The following is a 20525-nucleotide window of genomic DNA, read 5'->3' as shown; positions in this document are numbered from 1 at the left end:
TATGACCCAGCAATCCCACTCTTGGGCATGTATCTGGACCCAACTTTCCTTGAAAAAGACACACGCACCTGCATGTTCACTGCATCACTATTCACAATAGCCAAGACATGGAAACAACCTAAATGTCCATTTTACAGATGATTGGATTAAGAAGATGCCGTATAGGTACACAGTGGAATACTACTCAGCTATAAAAAAGAACCAAATAATGCCATTTGCAGCAACAAGGATGGAACTGGAGACTCTCATACTAAGTGAAGTAAGTCAGAAAGACAAATACCATATGATATCACTTTTATCTGGAATCTAATATAGAGCACAAATGAACCTTTCCACAGAAAAGAAAATCAATGGACATGGAGAACAGACTTGTGGTTGCCAAGAGGGAGGGAGAAGGAGTGGGATGGACTAGGAACTTGGGGTTAATAGATGCAAAGTATAGCCTTTGGAATGGGTGAACAATGGGATCCTGCTGTGTCTGGTCACTTGTGATGGAGCATGATAATGTGAGAAGAAAGAATGTATATATGTATGTGTGACTGGGTCACCTTGCTGTGCAGCAGAAAGTTGACAGAAAACTGTAAATCAGCTATAATGGAAAAAGTAGAAATCATTATAAAAAATAAAAATAAATTAAAAAAAAGAAAATGCCAAAAAACAAAACAAAAACAAAAAAACAACCACAGAACATGCCAGGAAAGAAGTGCTTTGTTTTGGTGATTTTTTTTTTCCCCTCTACCTGTTAAGGAACTGAAAACATTTTTGCACTTATTAGGAAGCTAAAATGCAAAACCAGCTGCCCTTTGCTGTTCTCTAATGTTATTTCTTAGCACGGTTGAAAACTGTCCTGTGTATTCCTCCGGATACTTATGAAATCGAGTGGCTTTTTCAGACATTTTTTTCCTCTTTTAAATGTCTCTGAATGTTCATCATGTGGTTTTTTAATCTTCATTTTGTCGTAAGTTTCTTACCAGCCTCTTAGTGGTTTGAGGTGTTGACTGGCTGTTCTAATTCTTCTCATCTTGGCAAAAAAAAAAAAAAAAAAAACTCTGGGGTTCATTAGTTGGATTTCTTCCCTCCCCTGCCTTGAGCCCTTGATTTCCACTTTGAGGCTCCATAGTGGATAGTTCCACTTCCTTATTCTTTTGTTTTACTATATTGATCAAGTGAATTGATTTCTTTTTGGAAAAAGATTGCTTTTGACAAAAAGGGAGCCCTAGGGCATTTAGCTAATCTGAGCACATTTCTATCTGAATGTTAATAAATATCTATATTGTTTACATTGGTAGTTATTGGGAGCAGTGCTTGGTCCATAGGAAATCATTTGTAAGCATTATCATTACCACCATTCCGATGCGGAGCAAGGCCTTGAGCATGGAGTACGAGCTCTGGCGTCAGGCATGGCTATCTTCATGCTTAGCCTGCCCACACATGGCCAGTTACCAGCTATATAATTTAGGACTTGCTCAGCTCCTCTAGGCCTCTCTTGCACCATCTGTAAAATTAGGTGATGATCGTGGTACCCCCTGCCTAGGGTTGAAGTGAGGATTAGATGTAATTGTATATTTATATTTATATATATATATTTATATTTTTTTCCCCCCGTGCGTGGGGCAAATGGAAGTTCCCTGGCCAGGGATTGAATGAATCCAAGCTGCAGCTGCCACCTACACCACAGCTGTAGCAGTGCGAGATCCTTAACCTACTGTGCCACAGGGAGAACACCTGTAATAATGTTTGCTTGGCACACCCAGTGAGAGCTCAGTAAACTCCATACATCTTTTTTCTGTGACGAGACATACCAGTGTTCTGGCTCATTTGGAAACTAAAGGCTGGAATGATTGCTCATTCGTTCCTTCAGTAGAGATCCCTGGGTTGGCCTTGGGGCTGCAAACAGGATGAGATGGTTGCTGTGCTAAAGGAACTCAAAAATGAGCCTGCACAGTGGGCCTGTGAATTGCAGACCGTCATGGTGGCCTCAGTCATGATTGCATCATGTGAGGAGCCAGTACAGGGTCTTTCGGGGTCACATGGGCAGGCTGGGAATCCCGGGCAGCAGGGGAAGCAGATGCAAAGGTGCAGGGCTGTGAGAAAGTAGTGGAAGTGTGGATGATGTGCTGTATGTGGTGGGGGGTGGGCTGGCAAGTCAGTAGAGTCTTGGCTTCCTGTCATGGGAAAGTGTTTGAACTTTATCTACTAGGCAGTTATTTCTTAAACTCTTGCAATTTGCCAAGAGTTTTTTTTTTTTTTTTTTTTTTTTTAATACAATGTTTGCCATTTCTGTATACCATCTGAGCTAGAGATTGGCTTGAGGTGGAATTTCAAGGCCCCTCTCTCTCTTGGACTTGGCATAAGTAATACCGTCTGTGAAATCAAAGACTGATGGCTGGTTATATTTTTTTGTTGACAAATGATTCACCTAAAAACATTCATTTCTGTTCCCCCTATAATCGTGTCACGGACCGTGTACCCATAGCCACGTGGGATGAGAAGGATGAAGGAACTGCATTTCAGGAGCAGAGCAGCTGTTCAGCCTGCCAGGAGATGGCAGTTGGGATGGGGTCTGGGATTTCAGGGAGCGGGGCTCTGCCCAGTGGACAGGAAGCTGAGTGGAGGTGGTGGTGGGAGGAGAGACGTGAGGCTTAGGACCGAGGCTTGATAAGATTTACCGGATGTGGAGTTCCAGTCATGGCGCAGCAGAAACGAATCCAACTGTGAACCATGATGTTGCGGGTTCGATCCCTGCTCTTGCTCAGTGGGTTAAGGATCTGGCATTACTGTGAGCTGTGGTGTAGGTCACGGCTCAGATCCTGTGTTGCTGTGGCTGTGGTGTAGGCCAGCAGCAGCAGCTCCGATTCGACCCCTATCCTGGAAACCTACATACGCCTCAGGTGTAGCCATTTAAAAGCAAAAAAAAAAAAAAGAAAAAAAGAAAAAAAAATCAAGCTTTTGGTGTGGAATATTTTTTTTCCTCAGGCTATGAACTTTGACCAAACTCAAAGATTCCATTGGCCACTGACTTAATGTGGCTTCTCCTGTTTCCTCATTTCCCATTTATTCACGCCTGCATCTAGGGGCTCTGATATTTCTCCATTCTCTTTTTCCTTTTTGACTTACCAACTCCTTCAGCTGATTTCTTCTCAGCTGCCACTTCCTCTTCTTGATTTTTTTTTGTTTGTTTGTTTGCACCTGAGGCATGTGGAAGTTCCTGGGACAGGGATCAAGCCCTTGCCACAGTAGCAACCAGAGCCACAGCAGTGACAGTGCCAGGTCCTTAACCTACTAAGCCACCAGGGAACTCCACCTCTTCCTGATTTTAAAGCTCTTCATCTGCCAGAAGAATGCCAAGTAGTGTTTGCATCTAGACTGAAGTTGGAGGTCTGTCTACCCCAGGGAAGAGAGTTACTGTTTTCATATTAGAACTTTTTTTTTGGCTGTGCCTACATTATGTGGAAGTTCCTGGGCCAGGGGTTAAACCCATACCCAGCAGTAACCAGAGCCACAGCAGTGACAATGCTAGATCCCTAACCCTCTGAGCCACACGGAAATTCTTGTATTAGAACTTTTGAAAATGGTCAGAAATGACAATTCAACCTATTCATTCATTCATTCATTCTTTTTAGGGCCGTACCTTTTGCACATAGAAGTTCCTGGGCTAGGGGTTGAATGGAGCTGCCAACTGCTGGCCTCCAGCACAGCCACAGCAGTGCCCGATCCTTAACCCACTGAGCGGGGCCAGGGATCGAACCTGCATCCTCATGGACACCATGTCGGGTTCTTGACCTGCTGAGTCACAACAGGAACTCTGATTTAACCCATTTGAAACTTTTTTTTTTTTTTCTGTTTCTGGTTCCTCTAGTAGGACATTCGTTTGATTTATTTTTACATCTCTGTGTGCCATCCTCAAACCTTCACACCTCTAGTATCTGGAAAACCACGGCCTTGTGAGTTTTCACTGTTAGCAAGCTTGCATTTTTTTTCTGGTTCTTTGTCAACTGTTATCCCCCCCACCCCCTTTTTTTTTTCTCTACCATATCCTTTTCTCCCTCTCTTTGGGTAACGTATGTTCATGATCAAGGATCATTTATTCTGTGTTTTTATCTGCATTCATTTGACCTTTTACAAATACAATACGCCTGTGCACATTCACAGGTGTTAGTGCCGTTGTTTTACAAAAATGGCATTAGATGTAATGTTTTGCATCTGTATTTTCTCTCTTGGCATTGCCTTTTCAAAGTCTTTCCAAGTTAGAGTCCTAAAAATTCTTCATAAAAGGCTGCGTTGTATTGCGTGAGGCAGATGTGCCAGCAGTTGCCTGTGAAGTAGCACTGACTTTGCGTCCAAGTTTTACTACTTTGGGAGGTGACGCCGTAGCCATTCTTCAGCCTCTTTTCTTATCTACTCAGGATTTAATTTCTTTGACAAAGAGTTCTAGGAGTAGGGTTGCTGGGCCAAAGAGTATGTGTTTATTTTTAATAGTTGTGGTCAGTTATGTTTCTAAAAATTGCTGCCGGCAGTGCACGAAACCACCCTTTTCTTTCTTGCTAATAATAATAGTCTTGAGCGTTGCTTTGAAGTTTCATCAGTCTGATGGGTGAAAAGTGGTGGCTCACAGTCATTTTAATTTGCATTTCTTGATTGCTAGTGAATTTCAGTTTTTTTTTTTTTAAATGTTTGTTGGCTATTTGGCTTTGCTCTTTTGTGCAGAGCTGCTTCCTATTATTTGCCTAATTTCTTGTTGGATTATTTCTCCCCTTGTCAACTTGTGAATGTTCTTTGTATATCACCTTACACCTGTTTTCTGCATTGCAAATATCAAAAAAAACCTGTCCATTATCTTTATAAGCACAGGTAATAGTATCTATTACTACATTTAAAATTATTTACCGGGAGTTCCTGTTGTGGTGCAGCGGAAACGAATCTGACTAGGAACCATGAGGTTGCGGGTTCGATGCCTGGCCTCGCTCAGTGGGTTAAGGATCTGGTGTTGCCATGAGCTGTGGTGTAGGTTGCAGATGTGGCTCAGATCCTGAGTTTCTGTGGCTGTGGTGTGTGTAGGCCGCCAATTTTGACCCCTAGGGTGGGAGCCTCCATATACTGTTGGTGTGGCCCTAAAAAGAGAAAATAAATAAATAAACATCAAAAAAATAAAAATAAATAATTTTTTTTTACATAGCTAAGTGTCTTTTTACTAATCCGTGTACCAGCTGAGCAGTTTCTGGGTTTTCAGTGTTCTCGGACCCTTCCTCAGTGTTAGTTAGAATGTGGTCTTTTACATTTTCTTGGAAGATTTTTATTGTTGACAGTTAAGCCTTTGATCCTTCTGGAATTTATCTTTGTTTGATTTCTGAGATAAAACTGAAACGATTTTAGTTTCCTCTAGGTGGATGCCATCTTCCTCAGAGATCTTTTTGGCTGTTTATGTCTGGGCTGCAGTTTCCTTTCAATCCTTTTACCTCGTGCAGAGGGAGGAGGCTCTAGGCTGAAGCTCAGCGGACGAATTGAGAGCATCATTCTCATTTGACCCCCTGGTCCTGGGACCCCGGCCCAGCCAGGGGTGGGAGAGAGCCTCGCACGCTGGGGCTGTCATGCCGAGATGGTGCCCAGCCTCAGCTCTCATTATCCGAGCTCTAGGCGAGTTTGCCTGGCTTTTCAAGGATGCTGACGTCCACCTGGGTGGTCGATGGTGCACAGAGCGGAGAGGACATTTTCATCGAAGTCCCTCCCCTTCCTCTTTCCCTCCCTCCTCCTTCAGATGGGACTCCTACCAGTTATGTGCCTCCACAGCTTGCTCTTTGAATAAAAGGAAGCTGGGCCACATAATACGGACATTGTTCTGGTCAGTAGGTAACATAATGGGGAGCTCACCATCATGGCTTCTTCATGTATAATTAAGAAAGAAAAGTCAGTGCCCGTTTTAATTGTATAAGTTCATCAATTATGAGGAACTCCTGGATTTCACAGACATTAACATGTGGGAAAAGTGCTTTCTAGGTGGATCAGATTTTCTAGCTCATTCTTTTAAACTTTCTGTGTAGCATTTTATATTGTGGAGGTGCTGTAACTTAGGTACCATTTTCCTGTTTATGGATGTTGAAGTTGTTTCTAGCTTTGTCCTTGGTTTTTGCTATTGCTTTCTTTCTCTTTTTTTTTTTTTTGGCCGTGCTTGAGGCATGCGGAAGTTCCTGGGCCAGGGATTGAACCCAAGCCCCAGCGCTGACAAGGCTGCATCCTTTTTTTTTTTTTTTTTTTTTTTTTTTGTCTTTTTGCTATTTCTTTGGGCCACTCTCGTGGCATATGGAGGTTCCCAGGCCAGGGGTTGATTCGGAGCTGTAGCCACCGGCCTACACCAGAGCCACAGCAACGCGGGATCCAAGCCGCGTCTGCAACCTACACCACAGCTCACAGCAACGCCGGATCATTAACCCACTGAGCAAGGGCAGGGACCGAACCCGCAACCTCATGGTTCCTAGTCGGATTCATTAACCACTGCGCCACGACGGGAACTCTATCAAGGCTGCATCCTTAACCTGCTGTGCTACAGGGTAATGTCCTTGTTCACCTTCTTTAATCGTTTTTTATTTTTTGAATTGCCTGTCTTTCTGTTGTCCATTTGTAGAAGCTCTTCATATACTATGCCTCTTATTTTTTTCAGTTATATATGATGTAAATATTTTCTCCAGTCTATCATTTATTATTTTACCACATTTATTATATCTTTTGCCTTGTTGAAAGTGAATAATTTTATATGGTTAATTCTGTGAACTTTTAAAGCTGTGCTTTGAGGAAGTTCCCGTCATGGCTCAGAAGAAACAAATCTGACTAGTATCCACGGGGATTTGGATTCGATCCCCAGCCTTGATCAGTGGGTTGAGGATCCGGCGTTGCTGTGAGCTGTGGTGTAGGTTGCAGACACGGCTTGGATCTGGTGTTGATGTGGCTTTGGTGTAGGCCCATGGCTATGGTTCTGATTTGGCACCTTGCCGGGGAACCTCCATGTGCTGTGGGTATGGCCTTTAAAAGACAAAATAATAATAGTAATAATAATAAATAAATAAATAAAATTGTGCTTTGAGAATATCCTGTCCTGAGATTCTTCTGTATTTTTCTTTATTATTTTTATAGTTTTATTTTTTTATACATATATTTTTCTGGATCTTAACCCATCTGGAATTTCTGTGGTGGTTTGAGACAAGTTTATTCTTTTCTTTCAGCCCTGTAGCCCCTTGTGTCAATGCCACTGTTTAAATAGCCCACTCTTGCCCATCTGAATTGAAGTGCTACCATTATTATATATTAAATGTTTCCGTATTTATTTGGATTTTTGGGGGTGAGGGGCTTCTCTCTGCTGCTCCATTGTTTGTTTATCCCTCTACCCAAAACCACATTGGGTTAGGTCCTTCCCGTGATCCTTATTGGAATTGTATTAAAGTATACATTAATCTGGGAAGAACTGATGTTTTAAATTTATTAAAAAAAATTTTTTTTTTAGCTGTTCCTGCAGCATGTCGAAGTTTCCAGGCTAGGGATCTCAAACCCTGGCTGCAGTTGTGACCTGCACCACAGCTGTGGCAATACCAGATCCTTAACCTGCTGCGCCACATAGGAACTCTAAACTTTTAAAAAAATATTTCAAGTTCTGTGTAAGCATTTTAATAGTTGGATGACTTTTTTCTCACCATAACTTTGTTGCCACATTTCTTCATTCTTTGTAAGTCAAAGTAGCAATATTTCTGGTTCTTGAGATATAAATACTTTTTAAGTGCTTGTCTTAGAAAAAAGCTAAGTCAGAAAAGGATAGAGGCAAGAAAGATGTCACTAGTCATTTTTTTTTTTTTTTTGGCTGATCTCTTAACACATGGATGTAGCTGGGCACGGATGGAATCTGACCTGCAGCTGTGATCTGTACCACAGCTGCAGCAATGCTGGATCCTTAACCCACTGTGCTGGGCTGGGGATTGAACCTTTGCTGCCACTGAGACAAATGCCACTTCACTTCACCACAGCAGAAACTCCAGCAGTAATTATTTTACCAGTGGCTCTTAATTCTTTACGTAATTCCCTTCAGTTTTTTTTTTTTTTTTCTTCTTTTTAGGGCCGCACTTGTGGCATATGAAAGTTCTCAGGCTGGGGGTCGAATCAGAGCTACAGCTGCCAGCCGACACCACAGCCACAGCAACACAGGATCCAAGCCTCGTCTGAAACCTACACCACAGCTCATGGCAACGTCAGATCCTTAACCCACTGAGTAAGGCCAGGGATCGAACCTGCATCCTTATGGATACTAATTGGGTTCGTTTCAGCTGAGCCATGATAGGAACTCCCAGATTTTTTTTTTTTATTCTGTTTTCTTAGCATAGGTAAAAACATACTTAATATGCAGTTTCATACCCTATTTATTTTTCATTTTGTGTTATAAGCCTTTTGACTTATTAGAAGCTTGGTAATATTTTTAAGGGCTCAAGAGCCTTTGATTATGTACTGTATTATCACTTAATTCCCTAAGTGTCAAATCTTTATGTGTTTTTAAATTTCCACATAATTTAAATAGTGGAAATAGTGTTGTTTTGAATATTTTCATTCTTAAATCTTCACCTGACTTGTAAATTAGAGCCAAGTGTTGATTTTTTGCCAGTAAAATTCAGTGGTTAAAGGATGTGAGTCTTGACCACCTAAATGCAGGGCATGGCCCATTTCAAATGATTGTCATGTGATGGGCTTGTTGTGGCCAGGCTAGCTGGTGATTGCACTGTCTAAAATATGAGGAATGGGGAGTTCCCATTGTGGCGCATCAGAAATGAACCTGACTGGTATCCATGAGGATGCAGGTTCTGTCCCTGGCCTCGCTCAGTGGGCTGAAGATCTGGCATTGCCGTGAGCTGTGGTGTAGTTCACAGACACGGCTCGGATCTAGCATTGTTGTGGCTGTGGTATAGGCCCGAAGCTGTAGCTCTGATTGGACCCCTAGCCTGGGAAACTCCACATGCCCTGGATGCAGCCCTAAAACCAATCAATCAGTCAATCAATCAATCAGTCCGAGGAACGGCTGATGCTCGTAATGACCGGTTCCTGTGGGTACGGTCCACTCTGTTCCAGGTGACCGGCGGGCTTTCCGCATGAGAATAATCCAGTCCATTTTCATGACTGTACTTGATTTTCACCAAAAGCTTCCCATAAAGTTGTAACGTAGTGAAAGGATCGATTTCAATTCGTGCCCTCTGTCACCAGGTTAATTTGACGCGGTTCTTAAAATGCAGCGTTTATTGCCGATCCTGTCTGTCTAACATTTACCATAAATGTCTAACATCTGCAATAGAAAATTACAGGATTCTGAGGATTCCTCTTTTAGATTAATGTGCCAGGTTAAGCAGTCTTGAAATCTGGGACACGACTCAGGAAAACTGGTGTTTGCAGAATTTTCGTAAACCAGTTAGGCTCGTGTGGTGCCTGGCTGTGCTTGTGGCGGTGGACACTTTTAAATTAGGCAGGAGGAGGTTATTTCATTTTCCACTTACTAATTCCTTCCCTCCTTCATCAAGCTTTTTCCAAGCACTTTGAGGGCATTTTTTTTTTTAAATAGCTTAATTGAAGTCTAACATACTGTAAGGCTACTCCTTGTAAGTGTGCAATGCAGTGGGGTTTTTAATTTTTATTTTATTTATTTATTTTTGCTTTTTAGGGCCGCACCTGGGGCACATGGAGGTTCCCAGGCTAGGGGTTGAAACGGAATTATAGCTGCCGGCCTATACCACAGCTATAGCAACTCCAGATCTGAGCCGGGTCTGCCACCTACACCACAGCTCACAGCAACGCCGGATCCTTAACCCACTGAGGAAGGCCAGGGATCGAACCCGCAATCTCATGGTTCCTAGTCGGATTCGTTAACCACTGAGCCATGACGGGAACTCTGGGAACTCCTTTATTTATTTATTTTTTAAAATTTATTTTATTTTATTCTTTTTAGTGCTGCACTTGTGGCATATGGAAGTTCCCAAGCTAGGGGTTGGATCGGAGCTGCACCAGCTGGCCTATACCACAGCCATAGCAATGCAGGATCCAAGCTGCCTCTGCAAACTGCAGCACAGCTCATGGCAACACCAGATCCTTAACCCACTGAACTGGGCCGGGGATTGAACCCTTATCCTCATGGATACTAGTCAGATTTGTAACCACTGAGACACAATGGGAACTCCGTGCAGTGTTGGTTTGTTTTTTTATTTATTTGTTTTTTTGTGTGTGTCTTTTTAGGGCCATATCCGCAGCACATGGAAGTTCCCAGGCTAGGGGTCAAATCAGAGCTGAACCTGCCAGCCTACAGCACAGCCACAGCAAGCAGGATCTGAGCCTCGTCTGTGACCTACACCAACAGCTCATGGTAACGCTGAATTCTTAAGCCGCTAAGCGAGGGCCAGGGATCAAACCTGCGTCCTCATGGATACTAGTCGGTTTTGTTACCAAGGAGCCACAGCGGGAACTCCCCTGCAGTGGTTTTTTAAAAAGTAAATTTATGGGGTGGTGCAGCCATCACCACAGTCCAGTTTTGTTTGCTTTTTTTTCCCCTTTTTAGCGCCTCACTAGTGGCACATGGAAGTTCCCAGGCTAGGGGTCAAATCGGAGCTACAGCTGCCGGCCTGCCCCACAGCCAAAGCCACAGCAACGCCAGATCCTTAGCTCATTGAGCGAGGCCAGGGATGGAACCCGCAACCTCATGGTTCCTAGTCAGGTTTGTTTCCCCTGCGCCCCGGACGGGAACTCCCTCAGAACAATTTAATTACCCCAAAGAGTTTCCTTGTGCCAGTTTACAGTTAATTGCTGATTCTACCCTTCGTCAAGCACCAGTAAACTTTTAGCTTCTATGTATTTACCTTTTCTCGACATTTCACGGAGTCCTACAACATGTGGCTCTGGGTCTGACTCTTTTCTTTTGGCATATTTTCAAAGCTCATCCTTGTACCGTGTCATCAGTACTTCAGTCCTTTTTACTGCTGAATAGTGTTCCATTGCACCGATATGGGACCTGCACCACATAGGGTTTATCCTTTCATCTGGTAAGCAGCTGTGTGCATAAAAACCTGATGTGATTTACTTGGCTGGTGCGTTTTTATTACTTATTTATTTGTGTTTTTGTCTTTTTAGGGCCACACCCACGACATATGGAAGTTCCCAGGCTAGGGATCTAATTGGAGCTACAGCTGCCGGCCTACACCACAGCCATAGCAACGCAGGATCCGAGCCTTATTCCTAGTTGGATTCGTTTCCGCTGGGCCAGGATGGGAACCCTGGCTGGTACGTTTTTAAAAAATTAAAACTTTTGGAGTTCCTGTTGTGGCTCAGCAGAAATGAATCTGACTAATACACATGAAGATGCGGGTTCCACTCCTGGCCTCCCTCAGTGGGTTAAGGCTCTGAAGTTGCTGTGAGCTGTGGTGTAGGTCACAGATGTGGCTCAGATCCTTCGTTGCTATGCCTGTGGTGTAGGCCAGTGGCTGTAGCGCTGATTCGACCCCTAGCCTAGTAACTTCCATATGTCCCAGGTCTGGTCCTAAAAAAGCAAAAAAAAAAAAAAGGAAAGAAAAAAAAATTAAAACTTTCACTGTTAAGTGTCCCACTTAGTTAAAAACATAACCAGTTCACTAACTTAGAGTATAAGTTAGACCTGAGCAAATGCCATGGAGGCAGCCAGTCCCACCCCCCACCCCCGCCCCCGTGATGCCAGAGAGCACTCAACAGAGAGCATTCTGGGAGATAGGAGAGCCCGAGAAAATAAAGAGCTCTGGGAAAGCAGGTGCCCCTTTCATCTTGCATGAGTTATCATACATCTGCATCGAGAAGTGGAGTGATTGTATGTCAGTGCCCATAGCGTGCCCAGCACAAGCCCCAGGGTATAGAGTCACCCGGTTGGACAGGCGTGTTCTCGGCTCCCGAACTTGGATTTGGATTCCAAATGGTACAGGATCTCCTGTGATGCATCTCTCCCCAAGTATACATCAGGTCCATGTTCTGAGTTCTTCGAGGGGAGAGACCATTTTAGCGACACTTACCACGGAAGCCAGGCATCGTGCTTGGTGCTAGTGCAACCAAGAGGAATGCGATGGGACCCTTGCCCGTCAGGCCGCTCGGGTTCGCAAGAGGAGACAGCTGTGGAAAGCAGATGGTTAAGACAGATCGATCAGGTGCTGCAGCAGAAAGAAGCTCAGCACAAGGAAACTCGAGAAGGCTTCCTGGAGGAGGGGACTCTTGAGCGAGGTCTTGAGGTAAAAGCTCAGGTCAAGTGGGGAGCTGAACAGAGGCCATGGGGAGCGTGTGAAGTCGAAGGGCCTTGAGCAAGGCAGGCCTCATGATGAACTCCTCGTAGGACTACCACCAGCTGCATTTTCCGCTGTGTTGGGCCGATTGTGACCAGTCTGGAAGGTGATAGCGCTGATGTAACCCAAACCTTGGGGATGCGTTTGTGTTGTGCACCTGCATCCCATCCCCTGAGGGGCCAGATGCTATTAGAGAGCTGGCAGGGACGTCACTGACAGGAGCCTTGGGGCCGAAAAAGCTGACGGGGATTGTTGAGTTAATCATTGTATTTGCAGGTTTAAAGGTGCAGCCTGTGGTTTATTATGGAGAACTCTAAACACAGCCCAAGGTATTTTTTTTTTTTTTTTTTTTTTTTTTTTTTGCTATTTCTTGGGCCGCTCCCGCGGCATATGGAGGTTCCCAGGCTAGGGGTCTAATCGGAGCTGTAGCTGCCAGCCTATGCCAGAGCCACAGCAACGCGGGATCCGAGCCGTGTCTGCAACCTACACCACAGCTCACGGCAACGCCGGATCGTTAACCCACTGAGCAAGGGCAGGGACCGAACCTGCAACCTCATGGTTCCTAGTCGGATTCGTTAACCACTGCGCCACGATGGGAACTCCCCAAGGTATTTGTTTTTTCCCCTCTGAGACAGGACCCCGGTCAGGTTCCATTGTGCTATGCCTCTGTTTTGGTTCCTGTGGGATTTAGGTAGTTTTTTTGGGAGGGGAGCGTCCCAGCTTTCAGGAAGCTCCAGACATGTGCCTGCCTGGATGTGCAGAGAGACTAGGGTACGGACGGCTAAGAGTGACATTTAAGAGTTACATCTGGAGTTCCCTTTGTGGCTCAGTGGGTGAAGAACCTGACTAGTAACCATGAGGATGCAAGTTCAATCACTGGCCTTGCTCAGTGGGCTAAGGATCCGGTGTTGCCGTGAGTGTGAAGTGGGTTGCAGATACGGCTTGGATATGGCGTGGCTGTGGCATTGGCCAGCAGCTGTGGTTCCCTCAAAAGACAATTAAAAAAAAAAAAAAAAAGTGACATCTACCCAGCAGAAAGGGTTGTTTCAATGTGGGAGAGTATTCTGGGACCCAGGGTTCAAGCTTAATCACCCCTTTACCTACCCACTGAAAAAGCATTTACGAGGCCCATGCTGAGTACCAGGCACCGCGTGAGCTGAGTGCGGGGAGCCGGGAAGTCGGGGGAGGAGTTGGAAACTACATGGTGGAGTTGAGGACAGCGTTAGGCCTGGGATGCAGGTGGCCTTCCTGGGGAGAGCCAGCTTTGATCATTGGCAGTGGTGGCCTCGAGTGCTGGATGGATTAGTCAGGTCTGTCATGGGCACAGACTCGAGAGTAAGTGTACACGCGCTGTGTTTGCTGATGCTGTGTTAGGATTTTCTGGTGTAGGCAGAAGACGAGTAGACTGGCCTGTGGTGGGGGGTCATATAGGGAGCAGTGGAAACGACCTTGGAACAGCGGGGGGGCTGGGTAGGGCTGGAGTACAGAGGTGCTGCTAATTATGTACCTATTATGTACTGTTTCTTAAATGTCTTTAAGCCTCAGTTACTTTATTTTTCTTTTTTTTTTTTTTTTTTCCCGTCTTTTTAGGGCCATACCTGAGGCTTATGGAAATTCCTAGGCTAGGGGTCGAATGGGAGCTGCAGCTGCCAGCCTACACCACAGCCACAGCAACACCAGATCTGAGCTGTATCTGTGACCTACACCGCAGCTTGTGGCAACGCTGGATCCTTAATCCACTGAGTGGATTCCTCACGGCCACTAGTCGGGTTTGTTACAGCTGAGCCACAACGGCAAGTCCAAGCCTCAGTTTCTTGATGTGTAAAGTGGAGATAATGATACCTGCCTCAGCCACATCAAAATGTTGATGGGAGGAGCTAGTGAAATCTTGGATGTGAGAGTGTTTTACCCCCACAGAGTGATAAGCACTCGTATTATTACCTCAGGTGTTGGGGTGGGTGGAGCAGGAAACACCTGCAGGTGGGCAGGGATGAGCCGGATGGTGGTGGCCTCGGGGTCTGGGCCTAGGCCCCTCTGGCCTGCCTGCTGCTTCTTGTCACATCCAGGTCATAACTCTGAGATTACCTCCATTCAGGTCACAGAATCTACGTCTGTTCCTGCCCTTTGACCATCTCATCCTATTTCTATTTTCTTCCAAGTTCTCAGCAACTGAAATGGTCTGGTTAGCTTGTTTGTTTGTGTACGTGCCCCTTCTAGAACCGCGGAAACTGGGAGGCCGAGACCTCGTCTGTCTCATTCCCACCTTCCCACCCTCAGAGCCTGGAACAGTGCTTGGCTCATAGAAGTTCAGGATTTCTGAACGTTTGTGAATGGAAATGAATGGAAGTATCTCCAAAGCCAACACCCCCAAGGGGGCCAGGGGTCCCAGGGGCCTTGGGAGCATAGTCAAGAATCCAGCATGGTCCCTGTGACCTCATCTCCCTGTGAACGTGTTCCTGCATCTCCCATTTCTTTGGCTGTTGAGAAGTCAATTCAATTATATGCACAGTCATTGTAACTTAATTGAAAATTCCATCAACCCTGGATCTGCCTTCACAGTGTAATCTCTTACAACAAAAGAAAGAACAAGAGTCAGAATTCACATTATTTTTTTAGGGTATGTAACAGGCCATGAAATTACACAGTGTTTCCAATTTGGCAGGCTGGTGAATTCAATCTCTTAAAAGATAATCTTGTTTCATAACCTACATGATATGAATTAGAGTGGAACCTTGTGAATTGAATACAATTAACACCCAACCCTCTCTACACTGAACTGATTTGTTTTTAAATTGGCTTTTTTTTTCCCCCTCCCCTGGTGGCTGGCACCAATTCTATTTCCCCTTGTTTCTTGTGAATTGTTACTTTCAGGTCTGATGAACTTGGCTAGACTTTGTAAGGCTTCCCCAAGTTATGTGAAATGAGCATAAAGGCAGACAGTGGTGGAGTCAGTTACATGTCAGTTACCTGCCTGTAATTCCAGGTGTCTGGTGTGTACCCTCCTTCTCTCCCTGGCTCCCTGGAGATGCACAGGTCACCCACTTGTTTCTCCGTCCTCACAGGGTGGATTGATGCATCATTGGTTCTCTCGCAGGGTGACCTGTCTGTGTGCCCAGTTTGAGGCCGTCCTGCAGCATGGCCTGAAGAGGAGTCGAGGATTAGCCCTCACAGCAGCCGCGATCAAACAGGCAGCCGGCTTTGCCAGCAAAACCGAAACAGGTACTGCTTGGCCTGATGCCTCCCCTCCTTTCTCTTGCTCTCTTTGAATTTTTATTTGTTTTTTAATAGCAGGCAAGGCAGTCATTGTGCAGGACCAGTGGGGGCTGGTGGCGCGTGGTGGCGGGGAAATCCAGGGCAAGGCTGTCTTACTTGCGGTAACCGGTGTTGGCTGGCATCTTAATTTAAATGAGGTCACCCTTGGCGCAGAATTCTCAGAGCCACACATTGTGGTCTCCAAGGGGCTTGGGGGGCCCACCGCCAAGGTGTTTATTTCACCAATGTAGGGCGGCAGTTGCTGAGAAATGAATAATCTGTTCTAATTTTATGCGTGGAGCTAGCACGGCATTTTATAATTAAATCTATCTTCAGTAACAGCAACAGATACCACTCAGGTCTGTGAGCTTATAATGCTGTTCCCGTCCATTTTCAAGTTGTCAAAGTATTTCCCTTGTCCCGTGTTCCTGGGTCTCGGAATGACAGGGGTAATAGTAATAACTCCTAACATTCATGGGTACTCAGTGCAAGCACTTCGTTCGTCTTTTCTGTAAATTAAATCAGTTCACATGCCAGCCCTGGGAGTGGTTGGACCTCCGTCTTCTCCACGGGGCAGATGTGATTTGTTCACCGTGAGTTGCTTGGATCTGAACTTTGAAGCATGTATCATGTCATATAAAAAACATCCTGGGAGTTTCCATACGGTTCAGTGGGTTAAGAACCTGACTAGTATCCATGAGGATGCAGGCTGGACCCCTGGCCTCACTTGAGGTGAGAATCTGGCATTCCCATGAGCTGTGGTGTAGATGACAGATGCGGCTTGGATCTGGCGGTGCTGTGGCTGTGGTGTCGGCCGGCAGCTGCAGCTCTCATTCCACCCCCAGCCCGGGACCTTCCATATGCCGCAGGTGAGGCCCAAGAAAGGAAGGAAGGAAGGAGGGAGGGAAGGAAGAAAGAAAGAATCCTGTGTCCTTCTTCTTTCTCCAGGTTTAAAGAGCAGGTTTTTTTTAGACCCTGCTTGTGGCTGCCGCACTGAATTCCCAAGTCTTTCCTGGTACTGTGATGGCAGTGTCACTGCTGAGTGGAATGTGTCACCTTTTGCTAGTTCACCTCCTTGCGCAGAGAAACATCAGCGCCTGCCGTGTCTGGTAGAGGCATCTGGGAGATTCTCTGCCGACCAAGCCGAGACCCATGCCCTTCCCTTTCATTCATGGCTGGCGTCTCACCCTTCTTCTCTCAGCCCTTCGGTGAATCTTTGATTCCTGTTTGTCTCACTAGTTGCTCATTTCCAGAAATGGATGTGGTTCCCATTGGGGTCAGGCGACAGTTGTAAGAGGGATTTCTGTCACTCTTGATTTTTCTTCTGTGTTCCGCGTCTCCTCCTTACGAGGCAGGGATGAAGGGGGCAGGTTCAGAGAAGAGCCAGCATTCCAGGGCCTCAGTCCTCGGAGAACACGCTGCCAGCTGCCCGCCCATCTCAGATGTCGGCCTCAGGTGGCGCGGGGGCAGATTAAGGGCAGGTGCTTCCCTGAGCCTCTGTGTGGGGACGGCTTAGGGCTGGTTGGCCAGGTTTTGAGAAAGGTGGCTTTTCCGAGAACCCTCCTCGGCCTGCTGGGTGGGCCCTCATGTGTCTTCTCGTTTCCTTCTTACCTGTCTGGGGTGGGGTGGGGAGGCCACTTGAGAGACGCTTGTGTGGAGTCTCCAGCGCCGGGGCTCTGGGCTCCTCTGACTGGGGCAGGGCAGCTCCTGGGCGTGACCGAGGCAGTCTTGGCTTTGGAGTCAGGCTCTGAGGGTCAGTCTGGCATGACCCTGGGAACACGCCCTGCTGCGCCGCAGTCACTGTTCTCACCTGTAGAGGCAGATGGTCTGGTCAGCCTGGAGGGTGGTCGGAAGAACCTCATGTCAAGGCCCTGCTTCAGACCCCACAGACCCCACCCCCACATCAGTGTTTAACCCGATACCCTCTTCTCCCAAACACGCTTTACACTTTCAGCAGCTTTTTCCATCTCATCCTCTCCTAAAGCTCTGACCTTCAGACCATGGCGAATGGCTCTTTCTATTCCCATGCAGACTAGAATTCTTGTCTTTTTGTTACTCAGCCCCTCATAGTCACAGTAGCACCCGCATGTGTGCACAGCGCCGCCAGCTTTCTTGCTCTTGCTCTTTTCCTGCACCTCAGCATGATTCCTCTGCTTGCACCCCAAAGAGGTGGATGGACCAGCAGCCTCTGGCTTTGTTTCCGCAGAGGAGGTCGTGCTAGGCTTACCCCCAAAGTGGCTTACCCTGGGAGTGGCTGCCAAGGGCTCGTGTCATCCTTGTCAGCAGTGTTAATTAACCATTCACGGGTGCAGGATGGTCCTTGGCTGATGAAAACCTCTTTCCTGCCATTGAACATTTGATTAAAAACCTCATGCGAGAGGGTGCAGGTGTTTTGTTTTGTTTTGTTTTCTCCTGCTGCTAAGAGTTGGGAAAGATCAGATCAATGGCTTCCTGGCATTCTTAAAGCCATTGCAATGACCTTACCCAGCAGAATGAAGGAGATGAAATCTGAAGCGAAGGCCTGGCTGGGAGCGAGCATTGCTCTGCTCCCTGCTGGCTGCTGGGCCGGGCCGTCTGTGTAGCGGAGTGATTGGATGGTGAGGATTTGTCAGTGGCTTGTCACCCACGAGCTCTCTGGGACGTCTTGTTCTCGGAGCATCTTGTTTCCTCCTGTGTGAACTAAGAGTGATGCCAGGCCCGCCTTGCAGGGCTGCGGTGGGGCACACGGCCTTGGTGCTGGGCCAGCCGAGCTTGTGCGTGATGATGACATGCCAGTAACTTCCCAGCGCAGGCGGTGATGTCCGAACGTTTCAGATGGTGACACTGAGACTCACACAAGTGACTCTCGTTCCCACAGCTGGTCAGTGTAGAGCTGAGGATTCCAGCCCAGATCAGACCAGTGTCAGACTCCTGGCTCTTCCCTGACCCCCTTCCCCCCCCCATCTTCTGGCAGCAGCCTGGTACCCGTTACTGTCCCTCTGCGGATCACTCTAGCTCAGCTGAACTGAAAGTGACAGGAGAGAATGAATAACAGTGCATTCATCCACAAAGCGATTGCACGAGCTCTGTTTCTAGTTGAAGAGAGAAAAGCAGAACTTGTGCGTAATGACCGAACTAAATGACATTGCTGAAAATCGCTAATGCTGAGAGTCTGCCGGGGTGCGACTGCATTTGGTCATCTGGGGCTGGGGTGCATGTACGACTGAGTATGAAAACTGACATAAGTTGTTTTAAGTTGCCAGTGTTTAAAAGTTTTGAGATTTTACAGTGAAATACAGCTTTCTAGGTTTTCTTAAACTTGAGGATCTGTGACTCTGGGCTTGCCTTTTGTGTGTGTGTGTGTGTGTGTGTGTGTGGCACTGCATCTTTGGCACGTGGAAGTTCCTGCGCCAGGGATTGAACCACTGCAGTGACAACACCAGAGCCTTAACCTTCTGTGCCACAGGGGAACTCCTCTGGGCTCACACTTACTGTTGACTTTGGAGCCCGATACCCCTGCCTCCTGTAGATGGGACAAAAGCGCTCCAGTTTGCCACGGGCCCCCACCCCTCCCTCTTGCCCTTGACACTTGAGCTGGAGCGTTGGTTGCCATTTGTTGTTGCTCGGTTGTTATTGTTCCTACTGTTCTGATCTGAGATTCAGCAGTTTTTGAGCGGAAGCACCTCTCAGAGGGGAAACCGTCAAGGCTGGTGACTAGCGGGCTGAAACAGTTGTTCTTGTCAGTTTTGTTCAGTTTTGTAGTTGTTTTTTGAAGGAGAGGGTTTATTAACCTTCTCATTCGGCTGTAGCAGAGGTCCTCTGTTTTTTGTTTTCATCTTGATTCTGAACACATTCTTGTCTTCGCACAAGAGTTGGGTGCCTGGTGCTGTGTATGAAGAATTGTAGAGAGAACTTGAAGCTCAGGGTGATGTTCTGTTTCTTCAGTCAGGATTTTTTTTTTTTTTTTTTTGTCTTTTTGTCTTTTTAGGGCCTCACCCACAGCATATGCTTCCCAGGCGAGGGGTGGAATCAGAGCTGTAGCCGCCAGCCGACACCACAGCCACAGCCACGCCAGATCCGAGCCGTGTCTACGGCCTACACTGCAGCTCACGGCAATGCCAGATCCTTGATCTGCTGAGCGAGGCCAGGGATGGACCCTGCAACCTCACGGTTCCTAGTCGGATTCATTTCCATGGCGCCAGGACGGGACCTCCTTCAGACAGGATTTATTGCTTCTCAGGCAGCGAGGGGAGACGCAGATCAGTTTAGTCCAGTCAAGGGTGGCATTCGTTCACACCTCGACTCGAGTGCGTTCCTGAGGGCTGGGGGAGTTCTGCTTCTGTCCTGTTTCGGGATGTAGTTCTGTGGGGTTTCCCGCTTACGTCCGCTTCCCGGGGCTGCCGGAGCCAGTTCCCACGCCCTGGGGCAACCTCACGTGACCAGGAGAAGTCGACTTTGTCAGGGTTGTGGGGACCAGCAGGCCTGGTGCCTCCTGGAGGCCCTGAGGGAGGAGGTATTCCTTGCTCCTGGTGCTCGTCGGCAGTCTTTGTCCTTCGGTGGCTTGCCGCTTTGTCACCCCCGTCGTGTCCTCCCGGGGCCTTCTCTCCCCTGTGACCCCGTCTTTCTGGGTCCCCTCCTCGCTGTAGGTGATTGCCAGTCCTTTTCGGGGTAGGCCCACCTTCTCCAGTGTGACCTCACGTGAGCACGTCCCTGCCGTCCGCAGCCTTTCCCCCGATAAAGGCACTTGCTGTGGCTCCAGGGAGACAAAATGTCCTGGAGTTCCCATTGTGGCGCAGTGGTTAATGAATCCGACTAGGAACCATGAGGTTGCGGGTTCCGTCCCTGCCCTTGCTCAGTGAGTTAAGGATCCAGCGTTGCCATGAGCTGTGGTATAGGTTGCAGATGTGGACTTGGATCCCACATTGCTGTGGCTCTGGCGTGGGCCAGTGGCTGCAGCTCCGATTAGACCCCTAGCCTGGGAGCTTGCAT

The 20525-nt window shown here is 47.0% G+C and overlaps 1 protein-coding gene across 4 annotated transcripts in view; it reads left to right on the top strand.

Annotated features, from left to right (window-relative positions):
• SNX29 (sorting nexin 29) overlaps window positions 1-20525 on the top strand; it is a 548686-nt gene that overhangs the window by 35889 nt on the left and 492272 nt on the right. For 3 of the 4 annotated variants that reach the window (XM_021088055.1, XM_021088056.1, XM_021088057.1), the window contains exon 4: window positions 15400-15524. The exons of the other annotated variant lie outside the window; for it this stretch is intronic. In XM_021088055.1, coding sequence (XP_020943714.1) covers window positions 15400-15524 — 125 coding nt within the window. The remainder of the gene's footprint in view (window positions 1-15399; window positions 15525-20525) is intronic. 4 annotated transcript variants of the gene reach the window in all.

This window comes from Sus scrofa, chromosome 3, assembly GCF_000003025.6.
Source record: "Sus scrofa isolate TJ Tabasco breed Duroc chromosome 3, Sscrofa11.1, whole genome shotgun sequence".
NCBI classification, from domain to species: domain Eukaryota; kingdom Metazoa; phylum Chordata; class Mammalia; order Artiodactyla; family Suidae; genus Sus; species Sus scrofa.
Note: the sequence above shows the minus strand (reverse complement) of the source record. Positions and strands in the feature narration are given on the sequence as shown.